This window comes from Podarcis liolepis, assembly GCF_965112155.1.
Source record: "Podarcis liolepis genome assembly, chromosome: 3".
Taxonomy (NCBI): Eukaryota; Metazoa; Chordata; class Lepidosauria; order Squamata; family Lacertidae; genus Podarcis; species Podarcis liolepis.
In genome coordinates this window covers 86,909,731-86,935,669 of record NC_139557.1, presented here as the reverse complement: position 1 = coordinate 86,935,669, position 25,939 = coordinate 86,909,731, and the positions used below count along the sequence as shown (strand labels likewise).

General features: G+C 40.7%; 1 protein-coding gene across 1 annotated transcript in view; it reads right to left on the bottom strand.

Moving 5' to 3' along the window:
- The window catches only part of ZFAND3 (zinc finger AN1-type containing 3), a 131,388-nt gene that overhangs the window by 66,668 nt on the left and 38,781 nt on the right, over positions 1-25,939 (bottom strand). Inside the window, exons 2-3 of the mRNA XM_083497227.1 lie at positions 24,815-24,855; positions 21,464-21,490 (exon numbers count right to left, since the gene is read on the bottom strand). Coding sequence (XP_083353353.1) covers positions 21,464-21,490; positions 24,815-24,855 — 68 coding nt within the window. The remainder of the gene's footprint in view (positions 1-21,463; positions 21,491-24,814; positions 24,856-25,939) is intronic.

The window sequence follows — 25,939 nt, the reverse complement described above, 5'->3', positions numbered from 1 at the left end:
CTCTAGGGCATGATATGTTTCAAATTTCTGCTGATAAAATATCATACATGCCACATTCGCAAGAGACTTCAGAGCTTCATAGCACTGAGGGCAGTAGTTGAATGGCTAATGGATTACCAAGGGATCCAGAATCACTTTCAAAAAGTAGCTGTATACATCCTGAGAGAGGAAAGTGTGCAAGGGCATTGTTTTTTTAAGTAACCCTATTCTTTTTTTCATTATTTTTTTTTTACAAAAAAAGTGTTTTCACATACAGCTCATTAAACACATCATGCAGGTCAATTAAGGATGCAAGAACACAGTTCACCAAGCCAATATTTAACTCTCCATTGCCAACTAATTTCAACAGATTTCTGACAGTTATAAGTGCTTGCCTTTTAGAAAACAGCAGCTTATTAACTATGCAAACTATGTATAACTGTATAAGCAAATGACTTTAAAATCAATTAGATCCAAGCTTACAGATTTCATGTGCTGTCATCCTTGTGTGTTAGATGGCCATACTTTTTTTCCCCCTACTTTATCAACACAGTACTTCAATGAATGCTAAGTATGCAATGCATATCAAGGACAATGCTGACAACAATAGTTTTATCAGAGAGCCATGCAGACATGTGAGTGTTCAACAATAGGAACACTGACCTGAAGTGCAAGAGTTTTAAAGAGCAAGCTGAAAAGAAGTGCACATGGCTCCTCCCTCTCCTCTGCCCATTGTCCATCCCACTTGGAAGACAAAATATAACCTGGGGAAGGGAAGCTGACCAGGAAGATGCACATATGCACGCACAGTGAAACACACAGGTCTTCTGAGTCTCTGGAGCAGAGTGTGGAGCACAACAAGGTTCTTTTAAAATAAAAAAGTTGGCGGGGGGGTATTAAAAATGTTTTTGAATGAGCTGTGGGGTGAATTGTTAGAAAAAAATTGCTAGAAGCTCCAGGACATGTACTGGAAGTTCTCTAGACAGCAGTCTTCAGTTTGGGGGACAGAATCATAACCAGCTGCCTAACCTCAATTTGAAACTTTTAAAAAATGAGATAATGGGAAATATCAGGAGCTAAAAAAACGTTATCAGTGCTTCCACTGAGACAAACACTTACAGTAAAACTCTGGGAAATCAAATAAAGTTTTGGCCTAAGATGTATCATATGACAATTAAGATGCTTGTTTTCTAAAAATTTATATTCCATTAACTTAACAATGGGCATGCGATACCAACCATTAAGCATTCTGCCTTTAACAGTAGTCAGCCAGATGCCTCTGGAAAGCTTTTGAGTGAGGCATGCTAGTGAAACCCTGTTTGTCCTCAGCATCCAGTAATCAACGGTACACTGGCTTTGCAAAAGAGACGATTTGTTAAGTTTTCATGGCTAATCGTCTACTGTATCAGAATTAGAACCATAAACAAGAAGAATACGGCTCGAGATTGAAATAGATGCTGGTTGGCTGTTGAAATAGGCATTCTGTGTGTGCCAGCCTTAAATAAAATAACAAAGTGAAACATATTCTACTTCCTCTTCCTCATTTTGCCTATCTTATTAGTTGAAAATGCTTAGAGTCAGTACCGGGGTGGATGAAAGCAAACTGACTGAAGCTCAATTCAGATAAGGCAAAGGTGATGCTGGTTAATGACTTATCAAACCAACGAACATTCAGCCTATTCTAATATGGGTTCATATCTCCTGATCAAGGTATCCTGAGGGTACTTCTAGATCCATCATTGCTAGAGAATCACTGGTGGCATCAAGTGCTTCTCATTCACCAGCTACATCCCTTATTGGAAGCAGATAAAGTGGCTCTAGTAATCCATGCTATTAACATCCAAGCTTAATTACTACAATATGCATTATGCCAGGCAGTGCTGCCTTGGGAAATGTACATATTGAAATTTCAACTGGTGAAGAATGTGCAAGCCAGTTTATTAATTGAAACTGATCTTATTACTCAGTACAAAGGATGGTCTTTGACCTTTATTCAGGGTGCTGAGTTTGGGAGAAAAATCATTGAACAGCCTAGGTATCTAAAGGGCAGCATTCTTCACATAAGCTGTGACCTGATTAACACCTTCTGAAGATGTCCTTCTGATGTCAGGAGAGTGGCTTCTGATTAGAGGGCTCTCAGTGGAAGGGATTAAACCAGCAGTGAGGAACCCCATGCCCACAGGCCTAATTAGGCTTGCCAGCCACGTTTGATTTGCAAGACAATTTTGCTCAAACCATGCCCACGTGCCCTACATGTAACACCATACATAACATCAGGTGTAGGGCACGTAAAGATGCAGCTGGGCCAAAACAGGTCTGTGGGTGCCATCAACCAGCTGATTGGCAGCACCTGCAAAGCTCTAGGCATAATACTTTGCAAGTGCTGACCATCAGCTGATTGTTGGGCCTTATAAAAGCCCCATGCACTTAACTTTGCAAACTATCAGCTGATCACTGAGGCTTGAATACCACTGTGTGTAATGCTTTGCATCTCCAATCAGTTAGCGGGTACCCAGCATCATTCTGACCCACAGGGGCTGGAGATGAAAAGGATCTCACTCTCTGGCCTAATCTAATTCCCAGCCACACACAAACACACACAATATAGTTTCACTGCTAGTTTTATGAGCTTGTGTGGTACAAGCCATTACATTCTACAGGGGGTACTCAGCACTCTCCCCCACCCTGGGCCCTCCTGGTCTGAGCACATCAGTGTCCAGCCTTTCTCAGACAGAGCACAACATACCCAATTGCATCTCCATCCCTTTCAGTGCAGAAATCAGCACGCGCAGAAGCATCTGCAAATATGGGCACTTCAAAGCACCAAAGCTACCTTCTGAAGAACCAATGGCAAGGTATGCCTTGGCAGACTACATAAGGCCTCAGGTGGCCCCAGCTCTTTGCTATGACATCTTTCAAAGCTCAGCCAGCAGGGCTTATGGCTCCTCACCTGCTTCTTCCTTCCATTTCCCCTGTATGTCTCAGGTCCCAGCAGAACTGGACACATGACACTTTAATAAACTCAACTATCCACCTACCCCTGAACATGATGGAGCCTATTTCTCCTCTTCTGCAGGGCCACTTTAAAAAAATAACAACTTAAGGACAAAAATCATTTTATACAATAGAGCCTAACTTTGCTTCTACTTTTGGAGTGGATAGATAACAGCATGCTGCTGCCAAATTTCATCTGTGACAAACCTCTTGATTTCTCCACTGTGTGCTATGAGTAACTGTCACATTTACTGCTCTAATGAGAAAAAAATACACATAATGTCAGGAGCAACCTGGAAGCATGCTCTAAAGGCAAAGTAATTGTCAGCCTATGACTATGTCTACAATTACAGCATAGAAAAATTAGGAAGTGGGTCTGGAAGAATTACTGTTATCTCCTATAGAGAAGATGGGACAGGTTTCTTAAAAGCCTTCTACAAACCATGGAGAAAACTATACAACGGAAATACATTTCCGTACACTTGCATGGTATGGAAGGATGGCGGGGGGGGGGGGAGAAAGCTTTTATATGAACCTAACAAATTAAATTTCAACCAAGGATGTTCTAAAAATGAGCAAAAAGAGCTAGTTAACAGGATCTGTACAAGAGTCAATAGCTTTTTCTGTGCCCTTGAGACCGCACAATATACTGATAGACCTAATATTCTCTCACAAGTATCTCCTGCATTATGATGCTGTCACCTTCTTTTTTCTACTCTCACATTTCTCTTACCATTCATTCACTGTCACATTCAATGGAGCTGGTCAACTGTTACTCCACTAGCTGCAGTAGAGAGAGATTTTCCTCTTAGAGCTGTCAAATCAGGAAGGGATGTACATGTTGAAAACAGTTCTTCCCTCCTCCTTAAAATGACAGAATACACATGGCTTGAGAAACATACAGACGGGGTGGGGGTGGGGGAAGAGGATGCACCAAGGCATATTGAGTATTCTGATAAAACATTCACAGCCATCCATTACTGCACGGATCGGAAAGGTAACACATGCTCAGAGGATTTTTGTTATTGATACAAAGAGATAGAATTGCTTACAATTACATGTGAATTATAAAAGAGGTGCTGCAATATTCTGTGACTAGGATCTATATAAAATGGATGCAACACAGTGGTAAAATTATTGTCCTAATCCAAGTTTCTTTTCAAAGTATCTGCACAGTTGGGAAAAATTAATGGGTGGTACATCACTTCTTTTACTATACCTACCACTACTAAAAAAAATACTCCCCCCCCCCCAATTTAAATGTTCTGGGGAAAGAGTCCAGCAAGTCAGAGACTAGAACAAGAAAGAAAAAAAAACTAACTCATGTTTCCAGATCCCTGCAAAGCTTATCTGAGGCTCTGGGGCGAGAGTCTTGTTAGGATAGTTATACAGGTGATGACCATTTCAGGCCCATTCAATTGATGTGTGATTGCTAATGTGCAGGTCCTTCTGGACCTGGAAGAGCAGAAAGGGGGTGAAACAGGGGCAGGTCAGAACAGGGGCAGGACAGACTTATGCACACTCCATCAATGTGAGGGGCCAGGAACTGAACCCCCACACAAGTGGTTGCCACATATAAACTCAAACCCAAAAGCAGCCGGACCCTGGCTGGGGCCCCTGACCAACTTAGCCCTCCAAGTCCCGAGGCAAGTGTACCCAGCTACCCCCGCTCTCTGCACAGGCCTTCAGTGTCCCCTACTTTGCTAAAGATGACAGCCGCACAGAAGCCACTTGAGAAGGTGTCAATGTAGCAGCTATTCCATGTGCTAGCTATTCCATGTGCCAAGCCATTTGTGTGCAACAGCTCACACCACATATTATTGAACAGCCTGCCTTTCCATCAGCAGACTAACAAAATAAAAACTGCACAAAGCACTTGCAAGCCACCAATAGACAGTCCAATAGCTATTTTGGGCCTTTCAAGAAACCCGACGGGGCAATTGTTTATGTAAAGTGGCCTTAGCTACAGAAGGAAGCTTAAGAAAACTGTGCATCTGCCACTGACAAGCGACAGTATAAACATTTCTTTAAAATGTATTTTAAGTCCAAGACCACTTCAGTTTGCTTTTGCCTCAAGAACAACATCTTGTTTGAACATATTAACATCTCTATTTAGCAAAGTGATAATTTATGAAGCTATCAACGTAAGAGCTTATTTAAACAGCATGGATCTTTTATTCAGGTTAACCAGTCTGAGCTAGAAATAGGAGACCCTTTTTTACTTCTAACTCTTAGGAAAAGCAAGTTATTTACACAGTATTTCAAGGCCCAAGATCACAGTTGGAAATCTAAGGAACTCTCATTTGGCACCGCAATATACGAATTTCACAAACAAGAACTGCTCATGCTCAGAACCCCCTTTTAACAGGCAAAACAACTACAACTCCCCAAAACCAAATAAAGTATAGGCAAAAAGAAAAATAAAGGTAATCTACCTCCAAACAGGCAAGCCCATCCAACCAAAGAAAAATGCCAAAAAAGGCCCATTCCTAAAAGTAAAAATTATAAGTTACAGGGAACTTTGGCAGGCTCCAAGAAGACATTATCTGAAAACATTATGGTACCCAACCCTAGATTTTCCCTAGATCAGGCTTCCTCAACCTCCGCCCTCCAGATGTTTTTGGCCTACAACTCCCATGATCCCTAGCTAGCAGGACCAGTGGTCCGGGATGCTGGGTTGTAGTCTAAAAACATCTGGAGGGCCGAGATTGAGGAAGCCTGCCCTAGGTCAACTAACTGACTTTAAATCTCTCCGCCCTGCGGCCCCCCCCCCACTATTGGGAAGAGTGAAGGGATACATGTACAATCCACTATACAGAAAGCAAGCCTCACTATTTTTGCTGGAGTTGGGGCGCCAACTATAGGGCGCTCTGAGTGCCCAAGCACCCACAAAAAATTGTTGTGGGTGCTCAGCACCCACACCGCATGGCCCCTGACGCAATTTCTGAGGTCTCGCAAAGCCTCAGATAGCATCTCTGAGGCCGAGGCATTCCAAGACCTCATAATATAACCCAACTTCTGGTGCCACCACAATTCATATTCTAAGGCTGGGGGGTGCGCCATCTTGTCATGATGTCACGTGCACTGAGCACCCATAACCTGGGGCCCAAGTTGGCTCCCCTGACAAGAGTAGTGGGTATCTAGCAGTAGACATCCTTTCCTACCAGCCCTTCCAATCAGACACAGTGCATATTCATCTGGGGAACATCCACCCACCTCAGAAAAATATATCTATATTTTCTATTTTCCAGGCCACTCCAACCATTTGCTTTTTAATTGTTTCCCGGTGAATGCTGGATTTTCGTATAGCATTGATTCTGCCATCTAGCAGCTTACAAGATTTCCCCCTACCTAGAAAATTACTAGTGCTACAGGGTTGTGTGCCTACCCTGGCTTGTTACTTTAAGTGAGTTTTCAGTGAAATCCAGAAGGGATAGTGGGGGTACAAAATACTGGGGGGCTCCATTTGGTCACCTCAATCTTTTCCACTACACAATAAAGTGGAAAGGAAGTTAATATATGCTTTAGGAGGACCACTACAGACACAACACTATATTGCTATTATTAAGTAGGGCTGAAATCTCAGGAACACATACCTCAAAACTCCCTACCCCAATCCATCTACTCTACCACTTCCTTTTAGGAACCAGCTAGGTTTTTAGCACTATTATATTTGCACTTAGTGTGGCTAACCTGGGTCAGATATAATTGGTAAAGGGAGGGAGGAACACCCAATATCACATTACACTCCAATTTCTTTACCCTAATTAAAAACAGCCAAACTAGATGAGAGTTCTCTTCCAAACACTGATCTGATAATATATTTCTGAGCAGAATAAGTGGAGTGACAGAACCTGGCAACATCACTAAAATTTAAATCGTGTTTTAGTCACCTTCTGACTATTCACTGAATTTAGTTCCCATTTCCATTTTTCATCCCTCCATCATTAAAAAAAATAAAAATCATGTAGATCCAACCAGCACTGTCAGCTGCGGCTTTAAAACTTGTTTTCTTTTCTCAGAAAAGGTAATAAGCAGAGACACAAACTATTTATTCGGCACATAGCTCAGTGCTCTTCAAGGGTGAACAAATTTAAAAGGCTTAGACCAGGAAACAAAACAGTTCTGAAACCCCATTACAAGAGTTAAAAGAAAAGACCCAATCAATTTAAATAACAGACAGCATAAATAGCAGGCTGGTACTTTAAAAATGCAGATCACATTTCCCACAGATAAATATGGGAAGGCGGCAGAAGAGAGGTGAGGTTACAGGAGATTTACAAACTTAAGAATAAAAATGTTGCTTATTTCCTCCCTCTTAAGAGTAAATACCAAAAAGGAAGCTATTTAATAAATTAATATCCATCTGTTTTTACAGGAAGTCCCCATATATGCCATTATAATACCCCAACAGGGCTGGGACATGCAGATTTAAAAGAGACAAGGTTGCTGAATTCTTCAGATTTGTGAAGAATTCTCAACACTGATAACATGAGACAGGGATCTCCATCAAGGCTTTAAGATGAAAACTTCAACTCCAAATAACAGAGATTTCTGCTTAATGCATGCTGCAGTGTACCGCAAACAGACAGCTCTGCAAACATCACTCACTTCTGGAAGCAAGATCTAAAAGCAAGGATATGAAAAGCTGCTTAGTGGGGAAATAATGTATCCAGGAGGAAACAATAAGCCAGATAGGTGGCAGCATAAACCACAGCCATGTAGAGATGAAACATTTAATCCTCAATTCTACACACCTCTCCTTGTGCAGATACCATGCTTTGCTTTAGCAAACTGAACTGCAAGGGGATTCGTCTTGTAAAATATGTGTCGGTTGATAAGGCAATAAGATCAAAATAAAATAAAAAACCAACCCACAACTTTATACTTTATACAGATTTTCTACTTCAGCACGACACAACGTGCAATCAATCTGGCAGACTATATAGAACTTTGCTAACTGGGACTGAACAGTAGAAGCATCTCATGCGGGTGCTTTGCCAACTGCACTGGCTCCAGTCTGCTTCCAAGCAAATTCCAAGTACTGGTTTTAACTTCTGAAGCCTATTTATTGTTTAGGACCAGGTCACCTTAAAGCAGGAGTGGGGAACCTGTGTTCCTCCAGATGTCTTATCACCCCTGATCATTGGGGCATGCTGTCTGGAGTTGATGGGAGCTGAAATGCAGCCATATCTGTTGTGACACATGTTCCTCATCCCACCTTAAAGGATTGTCTGTCTCCACATGCATCTTTCTAGAATTTGAGAGCTCTTCTCTATGTGCCCCCTTGCCAAGTGAAATGCGGGTGGCTTTGGGGAAGAACATTTTTAATGGTTGGAATGCCCTCTTCAAGGAGGCTCACCTAGCATCTTCCTTGATATCTTTTTGGATTCAGTTGAACAGCTTTTCATTCCCCCATGCCTAAAATATATTATCCACCTAAAGTTTATCTTTGTCATGGAATTTGAGGCTACTTTTCATTTCTAGGAATTTGCATTTTTATCCTGTATTTTTGATATTTTGCCTTCTTTGTATTTTTATTCATGTATTTGAGTGTTAGCTACCCTAAGAATTTTGTTGAAAGGCAGGAAATGAATATTCTAAATAAAGTCAAATTAAATACAAATATTTATTTTTTCTCATTGTTCAACTATTGTGTTTTTTCAAATTTAATACATTAAATGATTAAATCATCTAGGTTTCTTTAATCAGGTGACAAACACATTTAAAAAGACATTCCAAAATCTGCAAAGAATAGATCAAGTGGCCTGCTATCTAGCCACTTAAGTTGGACCTGAGGTCAACATCCATCAGCCTATTTGCTACAGCTTGTAGCTGACAGTAGCAAGTCTAGATTCACTTCAACTTATAAAGGTTGGGGTGGGTTTCCCTTCACTTCTAACTTTCTATTCACTTCACGTGAAGACCACCCAGATGTGCAGCCATGGGCTGAATGTTCTCATCCATGACAGGCACATAACATAGGATGGTAACTATACAATACTCACACAGGCCAAGGTCCAAAGAAATGTAATGCACAACTCCTTGTGTGTGTCTAAAGGGCTTTTGGCTTTCATGCCATGTAGCACTCACTTTGAACCAGAGGAGAGTTTCAAAAATCTGTTTTATGGCATAAGGACCTGCTGTTTAAATAAAACATGAGGCATGCCTAAAGTTGTTCTTTGGATGCCAGCCATAGATCTAGTTTCAGATGACTGGCATGCATCTCACTACTGGAACAAGGTGCAATCCAAGCTTTCATGGCAGTGCCAATGTATGTTTGAACAGCAAGGCTGATCAAGTTGCAAATAAACAAAAGAGCCAAAAAACAACAACAACCACCCTCTTCTAGTCAAAGTGTGTTGTCATATGCATTACATTAAGAAAACTTGAAGGTAAAAAGAAGGCGCGCGAACACACAATCAAAGTTACTCTGCTTACACTACGTTCTTTAAAGATGAAAGTATTAACAGCTAGGTTACCTAGATCTGACATGGACAATAATATAAAAGATCTCTTAACCTGAACATTTGTAATATGTCCTCCACCACTCTCATGCCTCATGCCCTTGATGGTGTGAGACAGCAATTTCTTCATGCAATAAAGCAAGCACAAAGTACAGAAATAAATTCACACTATAATCTTTGTAGGAGGATTCTACTTCAAGCAATGCCCTGCTTATACTACAATTAATTTTAATATTCTAGCAGGGAAGATTTTTTTTCCTTTTTTGTTTTAATCTGGGGACAAGAACAATTCCAGTAATAGAACGTCAACATTAATTTGAGGGGAGATGAAAAATGACTTAATAACACTGCAGCAGGATTAATATTGTACCATAGATCATAGAGCTATAAAACTCTTGACAAATTCATTTTTGTATCACTGTATATTCTTGCTAATAGGGCAGGGCACATCTGAGAGCCTGTTAATACCTTTTCTGTACAATCCAATATTAACTTACACAGGAGAGAATTTCTTTTAACAACAATAATTTCAGTTTACAGTCAGCAGGAAAAATCAGAAAGGTAAAAGGTTGAGACTTCACGCAGAACATTTTCCATTTGCTTCAGATCAACAGGTACAATTCAGGAGACAAATTCATTTTTATCAAGGAAAAATATTAGTCCAAGTGCCAAGAAAGCCGTTGGAGTGCAACTACAGAGGTTTTAGCTTCTAATTGTCAACAGATACCAGAACAGTATGTGCCAGAAGCAGCCTTCTCTAAGGCAACATAAACCTTGCCTCAGCTGGCAAAAGGACAGTGTCTTCATTGGCTGTGAACTGTTCCAAACACGTTCAAAAGACATCTGCAACTCAGAAGGGAAAGGAAGAAGCAGTCCTACCAGATGCCCCAGTTGCTTTCACTCCCTGCAATAAGCCCTCTGAGCCAGGTCTTGCCCAATTCCCTTGGAAATCTCATACCTGCCTCACACTAGCAGATCAGACAGTGTCAAATCAATTGCATGGTGAGGTCACAAGAAAAGGGGTATCAGGCTGCTGTAAGAACCCAGATGGAAAGGAGATTTGCCTTATGCATTAATTGAAAGAACAGCAATAACTAGGTGGCATACCTGTTGTGAGATGGTTTGTGAGATGGATTGATGGGCTCTTTGGTGCCCAGAATGAAAAGCTGCCTACTACTACTGTGCTATTTACTTTTTATTCAAATGTAAACACAGAGGGGGAAAAGGTGATCAGATTAAAATCATTACACTGAGCAACATGGGCGTAAGCCAGGATTTTTGTTAGGGGGCAGGCCTTTTATTGGGGGGGAAGCAATTTGTTGTGGGGGCAGAACCTCAGTGCTATGTATTTTTATTGGTTTTATTGATTGGGGCAGCTGCCCCTCCCTGCCCTCCCTTGGCTGTGCCATGCCCATTACTGTGATTTAAGGAGCTTTTGAGTAAGTTGCGCCAGGGATTCAAAATCCTACTCAGCCATGAAACTCTCACATGGTGGCTTTGGACCAGTCACACACTTCTAGCCTGACCTCCCTCACATGATTGCTGAGAGGATAAAATGAAGGGCAGGAGAGTATGGAAGACACTTGAATATCTTGCAGGAAAGGTAAGATGCAAATGTAGCAAATGAAGAAATATGCAAGTAAGTGACGAGGAAGCGAGATTTTAAGAGAGGTGATGAATGCTTTTGGAGAGCCTGCCTTGAACTGAGAGGTTGCTTTCGCCACACCACTCTCAGAAAGGAACTCAGTGTGGTATGTACATATTTAAGGCAGAAAGCCTTGGACAAGATCATCATAAAATCAAGTAAATGTCAGCTACAGCCGTACCTTGGATCTCAAATGTCTTGGCTCCTGAACAAATTGGCTCCTGAACGATCGAAACCCAGAAGTGAGTGTTATGGTTTTCGAATGATTTTCAGAAGCTGAACGTCCGGCGTGGCTTCCAATTGGATGCAGGAATCAGAAGCCACGCTTTGGTTTCCGAACGTTTTGGAAAACGAACGGACTTCCGGAACAGATTCCGTTTGACTTCCAAGGTACGACTGTACTGTATACAGTCAGGTTAGGAACTTAATTCGTTCCAGAGGCCCGTTTTTAACCTGAAACTGTTCTTAACCTGAGACACCACTTTAGCTAATGGGGCCTCCCGCTGCCGCCGTGCCACCAGAGCACGATTTCTGTTCTCATCCTGAAGCAAAGTTCTTAACCTGAAGCACTATTTCTGGGTTAGCAGAGTCTGTAACCTGAAGCGTCTGTAACCTGAAGCGTCCGTAACCCGAGGTACCACTGTAGACTATGACTTCTTAGCAAAGTCTACTGCTTATAGTTATGTTACACAGAGAGGTGCTTATATCAGACAACAGCAGTAGCCTTCAACCACTGATGGTATAAAAAGAGGGTTATTGATTATACACACACATCTGGAAGCAGCATTTCTGAAAAAAACAAGGGATCATTTAAAAATAAATACTATAGGGGTCTAAACATCTAATTGTCAAACAGTATCTGAAGGCCCTCAAGCCTATTTTCTTAATGGTATATTTATGTTTGAGAAGAGTCTCTTGTGCTGCATAAAACTACTAGTTAGATATAATAAGCTACAGAAAGCTAAAGGGCTGATTCACACAGCTGTGGGTGATAGGACCAACAGATACATTCGTAAGAATACTGGGTAGGAAATGCATCACTTTTATATGTGTGTAGTTGTGAAGCCACTGGTAGCGCTAAATATGAGTTAAACTGCAATATTACTTCCTAAGCATGCTTGCCTTTAGGGTCAGCATATAAAAGTTTCATCCGTGGGAGCCAACACAATGGCTATAGGCATTATTAAAATTAAACATGCTAAATATAGAAAGTAAAAATGTAAGCATTAAAATACAATTGTCTTCAGTATTTGAAGCAAGGCCAGTAATTTTGTAACATTTTGTGTTTAGACAGAAAGTCCTAATGTATACAGTGAAGCAGTCCTTGCTATGCATTATGCAAATCAACAAAAACTGATCGACTATGCATATTTAATTTTGACTTTTAAACCCTCAGAACTATTATCAGAAGCTTTTTACTCTTGAATAAGGCCATATGTTGCTCTTTAATTAGAACTATTTCCACTCTAAGCTTCCAGCCCATGTTGCTTCTGAGCTTTTTGGTGTTTTTTTAAGGTCATAATCTCTAAAGTGTCTTATACACCTAAAAATGCAGAGTCGTGGTTGAAGGGAAGGGCACTGAATTAAACTACTTCTGGAAAATTTCAGCCAGAAATCTGGTAAGACTGTAGGTTTAATTAAAACAGCAACAACAGCGCATCAGGTTGCTAACACGTGGCAAAGTAAAGTTTAGCCACTTCTCAGTTTAATACCAAATATAGTTTCTTCTGGTATGTATATAAATATTCTACGGCTTGCCTTAATATCGCTACATCATTTTACACTGCATAACGCTGCCAGAATATGCAATCCTATCCCTTTCCATGGATTGCAAATGGCAAATGAATCAACAGTTAGTAATTCATCTGTGTAATCAGGTTATTCAAGCACAGCCTTTTCACTGTCCTCCATTGAGTCTAATGACATCAAAATAGGCTGCAATAAGATGAAACAGCAAAACCAAGTAAAGTCAAAACCTGCATTTCCAACAAAATCTGAAAAGAAATAGTGTTGTTAACAAAACACACACACATGTATTATGAAACTATCATGCAGTCACTATTGCTGAGACAACACAATCTAGTTGTGTATCAAAGAACAATTCTGCATCAATTGTAATGAAGGGCCAATTCCAGAATCTTTATTATTGGTGATGTGGCATGAGCAAGGATGAATACTACTTGATTCAAATTCCATGACATGGGCAATAGTTGTTAAGCACTCCTGGGTCCAAGTATGCCCTCTTAAAGAGAGGACACAGCACTGCTACCTTCATAGTGCTCTTTTAGGAAGGAACTCATGTACAGAGCATTGCTCCTTATTTTGGCAACTGATCTCTTTTTAGTAAGTGCCTAACTCTATGCTATCCAAGAAAATGACAGTGTTATTAACCAAACAATAAACTGATCAATTGAGTTCCCTGAGACATGAGATGGTGGTCTCTGCTTGTGTGCTACAATACTGAAGCTAAGGGAGTTACATAACTGTAATAAAAACTAATATTGGTTAGTATAATTCTGGACATCTCACATTTGCCAGATATGAACAGGAAAGAAGATAGAGGCAGTATTAACTATATACTTGATATATGATATATTGCAATATTAGAGAACGTGCATTCAAAGGAATGGGGCTAAATAATATCAATTCATAATTGATGTAACTAAACTTTAGAATTGGCATAATAAAGACAAAATTCAGAAGGATCTTGCTTTCAAGCATAGACTAGTGAATGTGAAGTATTGCATATTTCTTTTTAAGGGAGTTAGTCAATTTAAGATGCTAGCTGCATAAAAACATCTTTAAAAGATCCTGAAATTCTCTTTATGGATCAAACTACACAATACATCAATGAGGTTTGTAGTTAAGACAATGAATAGCAAACATGCTCAGAAAAGCTGCATTAAAATTGTTAACTAAGCCCACACTATTGGGAGATTTATAAGCATATACTTCAGAAAGCACCACTGCCTGGTTATTATCTTCAAGATAATTTCTCAGCCAGTCACTTTGGGGGGAGCGGAAATGGATATAGGTTATCAGATAGGTGTTTTGCTGCTCTTGTAAGAAGCACCACAAGAGGGAAACAGAAGCAGGGAATTCAAATTTTATTCCTGAAGTGACAAATGCTCTGCTATGATTCTGCCCTGACCTGGCAACAGTTTTTCATGCTTTTGCAAGCACATGACCTGAAGAGTGTAATGCACTGTGTAGTGAACTATTGGCGCATCTGGCAACTCATCTCCTAAAGCAGTAGGCTGCCGAGATCCATTAGCCAATGCTCAAGCCTGTGTCCTGGTTTCCTTCCTACGTAACTGCTTTTTAGCACAATTTTAGATATTTGTTCTGAAGTTGCAAACTACCCCCCCCCCTTCGCTCACACACAAACACGCTCAGAAAGAAACAACACTTCACCTACATTCCTTAATAATGCCTATGGTCAGCTGGAGGAAAGGCCTCAATGTGTCTTTCGTACATCACTTATGAACACCAGTTGCAGTCAAAGGCACTACAGTGGTACCTCGGGTTAAGTACTTAATTCATTCCGGAGGTCCGTACTTAACCTGAAACTGTTCTTAACCTGAAGCACCACTTTAGCTAATGGGGCCTCCTGCTGCTGCCACACCGATGGAGCACAATTTCTGTTCTCATCCTGAAGCAAAGTTCTTAACCCAAGGTAATATTTCTGGGTTAGCGGAGTCTGTAACCTGAAGCGTATGTAACCCGAGGTATCACTGTACTTCTTATATTCCAGTATCTGAACTCAAACGTGTGAATTCCAGTTAGGCACCTTCCACACATGGAGAAAAAATGTTTGAGAGATCAGAAAGCAGGTTTTTTAATTAATATGACTTAATTTGTACTTGCCTGTGTGCATTACTCTAACAAACCAGGCTTTGCCTGTGCATAGTGTGTTATAGGGCCCCTAAAACGAAGTGGGTAAATGACATTTGGGGTCATCATTTTACATTATACATAAAGCCAGGAGTGTCCATTACAGTTTAACAAATAAGAAGAAAGATGCAGTCACAATCATGTCAGGAATACAATGGGTGATGGGCTATACAGAAATGAACTGCATTTTTGTGCTTTAAAGGTAACCCACAAAAGGCATTGCCTCCAAGTACACTGCCTGTGTCTTCCTTTTAGAAGAAGATAAACAACTCCGGGAAGAGGGCAAGGCCTAAGACCTACTAACCATTATCGAAGTAAAGAAGAAATATGGTTCATATTGTTTCACTGGAAACAACTTTGTCCTGAGGTAAACAGAGCTTACAAGAAAATAAATGGTTTCTATTTTACTCTGTGTATCCTTGAGTAATTCTTTGACACTTTCTACCATTCTCAAGAGGTAAGTTTATTTTTGGTGAATCATAATGTACACAAGACACCAGTGGCTAGTCTCTGGCAAGGCTGCAAGAAGTCAGCATGGAAGATACACCCCCTGAAGTCCTGTATAGATATATATATATCTCCGTCTTGACAAACAATACTATGTAACAGTCAAGAAATTTGTTGGGAATGGTATACTTACTGAATTGAAATGATGGCACCTTGGGCCACCTCCTACCCCACCTATAACAGGGTTTATTAGCAGTTCAGTATGACCTTCTTATTTTGAAAGTGTTCACAGGAGGCCAGTGCTCATTACAAGCCAATTAATGCCAGCAACAAGTTAAATTAATCTTCTCACCATAATTCTTGGAGGCCAAAATGATTCTAGGTCTATCAAGGTTAGTATTTTAATTGCTTGTCATTCTAAGTCGGGAGAGCAATAAAGAAAGAAGGTGTTTAGGTAATTCTTGTCTTTCGCCCACCCACCCCGCTTGCTATCAATTAGCAGAAGCCTTGAAGACATGGAGCATTGTACTGTATTTCTATAAACCACAAACAACTCTGAATAATGCATGTTTCTAATGACAAACGTTATGACAATAAGAAAGGATAAATTTGGCTACCCTTCAAAAAAGGAATGTATTATTGGCATTTTGAAATCCACTCTCTCATAGGTTGGTCTCCTTTTTGAAGAGAAAGAGTTAAACTGTTCCTTTTACTCCCAAAGGATTTTAATCCCACTCAGCGGTGCCATGTTTTATTTAAAACATACTCTCTCTCAGTAACCACTTGTTCTAATTGGCAAGGCAAGGCAAGGTCCCAAAAGCACACAGCTCGTTACATTCAGTTTGGATTACAAAAACACGATGAAACAAACTGCATCGAAATGTACAAATTAACGGCTCAGGAGTGCACGACACGGACGTGGAATTAGATTGTAATATGGAACCAACTCTACAGGGAGGCTGGGGAACAAATCACTAGTGTCTTTATAAACTATACAAGGTTTCCAAATGAGCAAATACAGAAAACAGAGGACAAGTTTTTCCATAATTCAACTAAATTGCTAAACATGGACAGAAGAGAAGATTCCTTCTCTCCCACTCCAGTCAGCATACATGCAACAAGAGAACAGGTGCTACCAAAATAATAATAATAATAATAATAATAATAATAATAATAATAATAATAAAAAACTAAAGAAATCATACTGACCAGCCCTTAGCTTCCTTCACACTGTCAACATAGAAAAGTCTCTTCACAACTAAGTCATCTGAGAACATGCACACACAGGGGACTAAATTAGATATGATGTTTCAGCAGGCCTTGCGCAGAGCAAGGTTAATGGTCAAGAACTGAGAACACGATATTAAGAAGTATGAAGCGAGACTATTACGAAGTCATAACACAAATCAGACACACTTAATTGCAGAGGAGAATGCACAGCGTCACACACACATATATTTGTGAAAGGCTTTCCATATGTCTTTGACCACAAAACTTCAGTGATGGTTTGTGAAGTCTGCCAGGCATTCAAAGGACCAGAATGGGGAAGTGTCAAAAAGCTAAAGCAGGATTCAGAACTTTAGGATGGCTAGCATCCAACAGTTACCATTTAACAGTAAATATGTAACATTTTACAGAATTAAAATGTCCTAGATTAAGCCATATTGATATGCTATTCCAACGACATATCAAAGGTTCTCAAGGAAGTTAATAAAGGGGGACCCATCCATGGAATGGGTAATTGGATCCAACTCTCCTTTTTAATAGTTGGAATCTAAGTAGTTGAAGGAATGCTTTCAACCCTATATCCTGTAACCCTAAGATATCACCCTGTCTCCTTCTCCCTTATTAGACCTGAAGCATATGCCAACTAGAGAGCCCTTCTGGCTATGGCACTCAATCAATGCACCACCCTCCTCAGGGACATTTACTTGGCACCAACATTTCTTCATTTTTGGTGCTAGGCAAAACCCTTTTTAGTCTCTCAGGCTTTTCCCCCCTGCATTTTAAACTCTTGCTGACTGCTCTGGTTTTATCTGCTGGCTGTTTTTATTGTGTGGCTTTATTATCTCTATTTTGTAATCCATCCGGGAACCGAATGTGATGACCAGAGGTATTACTTTAAATAGATTTTATCATCAGATTTGGAATATACTCACCCCCCTCAACTTCTCATTCTGCACTGTTGTAACTCAATTGTTAATCTAAAACAGGGATGGGTAATGTGGCGCCCTCTAGATGTTGTCAGACTATAACTCTCATTATCCCTGGCCATTGCTGCCTGGGGCTAATGGGAGCCCAACAATACCTGAAGGTCCACTTGTTCCCTTCCCCTGATCTAAAAATGTTAATTTGTGAGCAAAACACAACAAGTCAGCTATATAATGTAAGCATTTCGGATATTTTAAAGACCTACATACATTTTGAGAACAGTGGAAAGATAGATCTGTTATCTACACATATACAGCTATGGGGTACATTTATTACCATTTAAAGCAATAGTTATGCTGCTAACATTTTTAAAAGCATGCTAAATCAGTTCTGTATAAAACAGACAGGAACACAGAGTACTGCCAGCTTCACAATGCTAGTTGGAGAATGACTTCAGCAACAGTCTTGCACTAGACACTCAACAGGCTACGGCTATAAAGGCAAGCCTGAATGCTGTTAAAATACACCACAAAGCACTGGCCTAATGGAGAAACACAAATTGAGGTGCCAACTTCTATCAGGCTTTAATGCAGGAGAAATTGTACTGCAGCCCTCCTATTCACAAGAGGATGTTCTTGAACAGACAGCTCAGAGCACAACTCCCCCTTTCATGGAATGCAAGCACGTCCTACTCTACTATTGTGCATCTGGAAATTTCTTTCTGCTGACAGCCGGCTACTAAATTTCAATATAGAATGGGAGATCTGAAATATTCAAATTGCCAGTATTTGGAAATTCTAAAGGAAACATTAACAGGGCAAATTGTGCTATATTTGCATTGCAGTGGATAGCATTGTTGAAACTTAAGACTCTAGTGCCAGGACCAAGAGGGTCAAGCTTGTATGTAGGTTAAACAATAGCTTCACAATATCTCCGTAACACACCCACATTTGGTTTTTGAATAGAGCCTGTTAAAGTGATAGATGAATATAAAGCCCTACACAGTTCTAGATTCTTGTACCAGCAGCAGGGAGCACTGTGAATCTAAAAACAATTCAGGAGTCAGGTGGCAGGGTGAGGTGGAAGAGATGAAAGAGCGCACAAAGTTCTTCTATTAAAGAAGAGAATGATGCCTTTAGTCACTTAATGAGCCAATTTGATAAGCCCATAAAATGACACGTTGAGTCCTTCAACCTGCCACAAAGAGAGGTGAAGCACTAATCTGAAGCATAATGATTGGGCACTAAAGCAGCTTTTATAGTTTTCTAAACCTATAGTGAAGATAAAACCAAGACAATTTTGATTTAAGTAAACCCACTTTACAGGAGAGATTCCATTTAGCACACAGTTATATTCTATTTTCTTGTCGCAGACATACATAAACTAATATAAAAAAAGCCAAGGTGCCAAAATAAAAATCTATTCTGGAATAAAGCATTTAAACTCGCTCCACTGTCAACAATAATGTTTTCTTCTATCTTGTAGAATTTGTTTATATTTGATATTATTTTAACTTGCCAGAACAGCTGGCCGAAAGGGAAGATTTCATGATGTAGCTCAAAGCAAATCAATCACATTATTCAGGCTTACTATTTTAGGGCATGCTGTGCAGCTGCAATGCATACTCCTATTATGTAGCAGTATGGATAAAAAAGTCTTGCTATCAAGTATCAACCAGTGGATCAGGTATGGGGCTTTTATCTCTGCACACTATAGACTCGCTGGAAAAATGTCTTACAATCCCTCAGGCCTCAGAAACCAATGTTTTAGAGCAACAACAATAGTGATCTACTTCATAAGGCAACTGAAAGGGGCAATGATCTCAAAGCATTTTGTACATCAGAAGGCACAAACTGAAACATTAAAAATTACTGAAGCTTTGTACAAATTGAAAGACTTGCCTATGAAGGTTCACGGCACAATAAATGAATTGTTCTCCCTTTAATCATCTTACAAAACTACTTTCTCCCTTCTCCAGTGTTTATAATGTGTCACTTTTTAAATTGAGAATGCCCTCAGTTTCTACTTTAAATGCCTCTCCTTACTCTGTGGTCAAAAAACTGTGTTGTTGGTGGTGTAGTAGCAGCAGCAGCAACAACAACAACACCACTTTATATCCTGCCTTTCTTCCTGACAGAGACCTAAGGTGGATTGCAGCAAAAAAAGCTGTTAAAAACAAAAAAAAATTAAAAAAACAATTAAACATTGATAAAGTGTGTGTGTGTGTGTGTGTGTGTGTGTGTGTGTGTAATCTATTAACAACTGACAAAGAAAAGATCCGCTGGAGATGCAGTAGCTTTAAGCTGCTTAATTAACCATCACATTTATAAAATATTTTCAATGAACACATTAGCATATTTTTCAGAATCTACTGCTGTGACTCGGAAATAGTTTGGAAAGACAGTAGGTCTGTTCCCTTTTAAGTCTTTTGTCATCTCCACTTGTCCCCCTCCGCTTCCCATTCCTTCAGAGTAAAGGAAAGTAAAGAAACATTTCTCTCAGCCTTATTGTTGTTCATCACATCATAAGTAGCTGGGCTAAAGAGTCCAGATTTGGAGAATTGGGGGTGGGGAGAGTATAGCACTCTTATCTGTTTCCCCTTTATGATAACCTACAAGATGCAAGGAGCCTGTATGGGGCAATTGCTTAGTAACTCAGGCAGCACATTTAAAACTTTCCCATCACTCCACACACCCTGTCTCTACATACTATTATGTAGGGTGTCTGTTGTAGTAACCAAATTGCTCTATCAGGTTCAGTACTTCAGTTAATGCAAAACAAGACTAAATATTTACCTGAAGGCTGCAGTGGGCAGTATCCAACTAACTTGTGTCAGCATAAAGATCGACACTCAAACAGCAGAACTCCTATCTCCCCACCACACCCCATGCCCTTCCCAAATCTGTTCTGGAGGGTTGTGGGAACCTCAGAAAGTTCCATTACACAAGCACAAATACATGTTCTGCAAAACAGATAGTGCCCAATGAATACAAGGAAAAGACAATAAAGTAAAAAGAGTAACGACAAAGATTTAGGTTCAATTCACTAATCTGAAACTGTATCAACTGCAATTCTCTGATTTATTTTCATAATTGTGTGAGCATAATAAATTAGAATTAATGGGGAGTGTGGGGATTGGTTGGTTTTTCTTCCTGCTTTTATTATATATTTTGTGTTTTTTATCTTGTATTTTCATGTTGTGGAACCACCCTGAGAACTATGGCTGAAGGGCAGTATGCAAGTTTATCCAAAAAATAGGTAAACTTCTTAGGTCAGCAGTTTATGGCGAGAAGATCTGCCATTCCAGCTGCCCAGTGACCTTATTAAAGTGACACAACTAAGCAATTTAGTAGGTGTTGAGAAGGGTCTCAAACAGGGGCTTCCAGCAACCAGACATCAAAACCTTACCACCTGTGCCACCAATACTCTAAGCCAATTCTATGTGAAACTTTACATTATTTCCTTTATTTGAATACTGAGCCCCTACTGTTTACAGCAAGTTAAATGGGGTTGCCAAGCAGCTTTTGATCTTGTCGCTTATTACTTGCCATTTCAAAAATCTGAAACCAGTTTCCTGAGTTCTCCTTTTTCCTACCTACTCCAGTCTTAAGAGATTGTCCCGTGAGTGCTGTACAGCAAACCCTCAGGACAGTTAGGCATATTCCCTAACCCCATAGGATGTATGAGATCACAATAAATGTGAAATATGGAAAAAATAGTATGAAGGATTAAAACAACCACTTTTTGTGTAATTCACTTGACCTAATCATTTACATATTTCCATTCTTATTTCTATGATCTGGAGCAAAGGGTGTTGGGCTGTGCAATGGACATGGATAGCACAATTGTTTTACAGGAGTTCAATTAATTTTGTTGGTTTACTAACCTGTTTCATTGTGTGGATTTCTTTTTTCTAAAAAAGAGAAAGAAAATGAAGTGAAAATCAAGAACTCTCAGGTTTTCCTTTATACATTCAGTTTGCAATATTCTAATTAAATGTAAACATGAAAAAATTGCACTATAAAAATACCCATTTTAGAGCGTTTCAGTATATGAGAAGTAAAGCCCAGCATTCCTTTAACCTTCTACATTGTATTAAAGTTGAACATTTTTCTTATTTAAGTGGCCTGGCTAAAATCCCAGGGTGCTACATTAACTTGTTTTCAAGTCTCAGAGGCAAAATGCCAGTCATAATACTATCAGAGGACTTCTTACACAATATGATGATGGAACACAATTGGCATTTAGGCAGCCACATTATATTTGCACTAAACGTTTATGCTTAACTCTCTGATAAGTGTAAAAAAAAGACCACAATCCTGGGTTTGGACACAGCACTAAGCTGACCCTTTTGTGGCTTGTTTATTCACTAGCCTGAAGGGAGGAACAAATAGGAAGTGATCCAGCTGTCTACACTAGCAAATAGGAAGTGATCCAGCTGTCTACACTAGCAGAGTTTATTAAGTAAAGGTTCATAACTTATTGTTACATGTAAACATGGACAACATGTAAAATGGTGTCTGTCTGAATCTGGTTTTGCCGGAAAAGGAATACCGTAGGGCTTTAAAAGGTAGGCAAATTTATTGTAGCATAAGCATCTGTGGCCTACACCCACCCTGGACTTCTTTGGGAAGAAGGATGGGATATATATTTCACAGAATCACAGCTGGAAGAGACCTCAAGGGTCATCTAGTCCAACCCCTGAAATAAAGGAATCTTTTCCCCCAACATGGGGCTTGAATCCATGACCATGAGACTTAAGAGTCTCATGCTCTACCAACTGAGGTATTTTAATAAATAGTAATAAATATTAAGTGCATTTCATAAAATTTGCTTTAGTTCCAAAGCTAAATTTTTAAGGCTTATGGTTTCTGCTACAAAATATCCAATATTGGGTGATGGGGTTTTATAGGATGTTCCTCTTTGCATACTCCAAGTTGCCTATCTCCTGCAGAGATAAAAAGTGTGGTTATAGCTCAATGGAAATCTATGGTCTCTGCTGCTCCTACCTATTTTAAACAAAACAATGACCCTAATATTTAATCTGTCAGGGTTCTTTGACATATTTTATTTCTTTGAGAAACAGCTGATATCTTGTGCATGCCTCTGAAATACTTCAACATTCTAAAAATCAACACTCGTTATTACAAAACCAAATTCAACTATAGACTTATCGACAAAAGTGTTCCTACTAATATAGTGCTACCTTGTAATTCTGATACTGTAACAAGAGCAGCAAAAGCTAAATATCTCAAGAGCACTTTGTTACAACAGCCTAGTAACTTAAAAGCAGCAAAGGCACAACAAAGGGCTTTGTTCATTCAATTGGTGGTACTACTATTACTACTTTCTTCTGTTGCAGAATGCATTTTGTGTACTCAAAGGTTTTACAATACTCATCTCATTCATTTATCCTCACAACCGCTCTTTAAATTACACCACTCTTTCCCCCACTTTACATAATGGGACTTGCCAAGAGTGACTTAGCTTGTAGATATATTACATTATGTATGTCAATCCACAGAATTCTATAATGGTTTATTTCCATTGGTCATATGATTATAATGTTACAGGGCTGCAGAACATGGGAACTAAGAATCTCTGCTCCAAATTAGAGGTCAGACTTAAAGAAGTCAGAGGGCTGGATGAGACCAACAAGAACAGAATTCACAATCTTGCTCAACTGCAGTATTGCACACGTCTGAGCAAATATCTGTCTGTCTCTTTGCCTTTGCCCTCCATCTGTAAAACGCGGATAATAGTGACTACTGTTATGAGAGGACAAAATGAAACACGGTAAAAAGCACTTTATATAGTGACAAGAGATTATAGGCAACAAAGCTGTAGGTTGGAAATTGAGTTATTTTCCACCATTAGACAATATAGTTAAATATATTTCTATTGCTAGAGACTTACAGGTGGAACAGAAATATTTTCCCATCCAGTACTGGAGCTACAAACACAATTCTTAGTTCCAATTAACATAATTAAAGCCTGCTCTATTGAACTAGAAATTCTAAAACTGCAATCTGAACTCTTAATGTGAGTAGCTTTGACAGGAGTTGTCTAGTTCAAGGGCATTCCAGAGTTCTGTAAACTTTGCTGAGTGAAGGCTTGATTGGTGCCTGTACGCAAGAGGCTCTTGCTTTTATACACACTGGAGATTGTTTCAACAAACTTGAGCAAATAAATGAAGCACCGGAGTGAGGAGAATCTGATTTCATGCACACACACTAAGAAACAGACACCCACACATAAACTCCAAGGGGGATGCCAACTATGTGCTTTAGATCAGTGTTTCCCAAACGTTTTTGGGCAACGGCACACCTGTTTACCGGAAAAAAATCTCGCGGCACACCACCATTAAAGCCCCGCCCCGTGACGTCAGCGCGCAGCGTCACGCCGGGAGGGACGCACAAAAGTCAAAGTTTTTTCCCTCCCGAAAGAGGGCGCCTCAACACCGGGAGGTGGGCAGGGAGCGGGGGGAGCGGCCAGACGGGCTCCGCTGGGGGACTTTCGGCTGCCGGAGGCGGGGAAGGGGCGGCTGCAGCGGACCCGGAAGTGGTTGCGCCCATCGGGGGCGGTGGGAGCGCGCCGTGCGGGTTGGTGGGTGGGGGAAGGAGAGGAAGAGGAGGGGGCGGCGGCGGCGGCCGGAGGCTGGACGGATCCGCGCAGGGACGGCGCGCGAGCCGGGAGGAGGCGCGAAGAAGGAGGCAAGGCGAGAGCAGCGCGGCTCGGGATGCATTCGGACTGCCGGCTGCTGCGCCCGAGCCGCGGGGTATGGTGAGCAGCCCGGAGCGCCCGCTCCCCCGGGGGACCCGGCCGGCGCTGGCCTCCCTCCTCCTCCTCCTGTTGCTGCTCAGGCGGGACGCGGCGGCGCAGAAAGGTGCGTGCGGGAGCCCCGCCGGGAGGGGAGGGACCAGAGCCTTCCCGCCTTTCTTGCTTGGCGCCCACCCAAAAGCCCGCCGGGTTTTCGCGCCTTCCTCCAGTAGGCCGGCCGAAGCGAGCGGCGATGGGATGTGGGAGCTCGCTCGCTCGCCGCCCCGCGTGTGCTCGCCGCCGCCGCCCCGCCTCTCGCCGCCCGACTCGCCCGCCTCCCTCCCACGGCACACCAGCCGGTGTCTCACGGCACACTAGTGTGCCGTGGAACACCGGTTGGGAAACACTGCTTTAGATTGCCTATTTTAAAAAGAAGAGAGAGAGAGATCTCAAAACCAAACCTTTACATTCCACTTACCAGCAAAGCATTTGGAACAGAGATTCATAGTCTTGCTGGACCTGGAGTAAGAGGGGAAAAAGGAGAGCTTAATATTCCTGTTGGTAGTTAGTACTGGTTTATTTTATTTAGGGGGGAGAGAGACAGACTAGAACAAGAATAAAAGTAAACAACTGAAGTAAATAGTTGTGCTCTGTTGGAGAAAAATAAAAGTAGCCAAATCATCTTCATAAATACACTTTTCAGCGACACATGACAGAAAGACTAATTATTTCACTTGAATGTTACAACTCTCCACAGATGTGGTGTATCACTACCTAGCACCACAACAAGCAACACAACATTAGTATCTATAGTTCAAATCCATTTGTATCTGAAAGGCTGAAGTGGGGAAATATTATAGTTCAGAAGAGAACAGTTCAATTACACTAATCCCCTACCAAAACCCAATAAGGAATAGATATACTCTCCAAGTAAACATATACTACTTAGTCTCAACGCTACTGGAGGAGCCTCTCTCTCTGAAACAGACCAATGTTGTCTTCTAATTCAGAGCTTCCATTTTAACCACTACAGTAAATATCTCCATGACTTTCTTCTGTAACATTTCTTTTAAAATGAAACTCATCTCTCACCCTTACAACCAAAGATAATTTAAGATTGAAAATGTAGATGGACTTCTGAAATTTCATCAGGCAGCACAAGGGCTGTTACTGGGCAAGAAGTACTTCTACTGGGTAAGAAGGCTTTGGTAACAACCTTGTATTCTTCCCATCACTTTCCTAGTAGGAACTGTGGAGCAGATCCAGACAAATTACCAAATATTCAACATACTAAACAAGAGATTACCAAACACTTTAAAAGGAGAGATATTGGAGTCATGGGAGACTTCAACTGCCCCATCTTTTGGAACTCAAACTCTGCCAAGAATGTAAGGTCCAACAAATTCCTCCCTTGCCTCACTGATAATTTCATTTCCCAGAAGAAGGAAGAAGCAACAAAGGAGCCATCTATCTTGCACTTGGCCTTTACCAACAGAGAAGATCTAATTGACGAAGTGATCATATCCTCTTGGGTTTTGTGATGCAGAGGCAAGGGAAAGCTAAGTGTAGTCACACATGCAGTCTGGACTTTTAAGAAGACCAG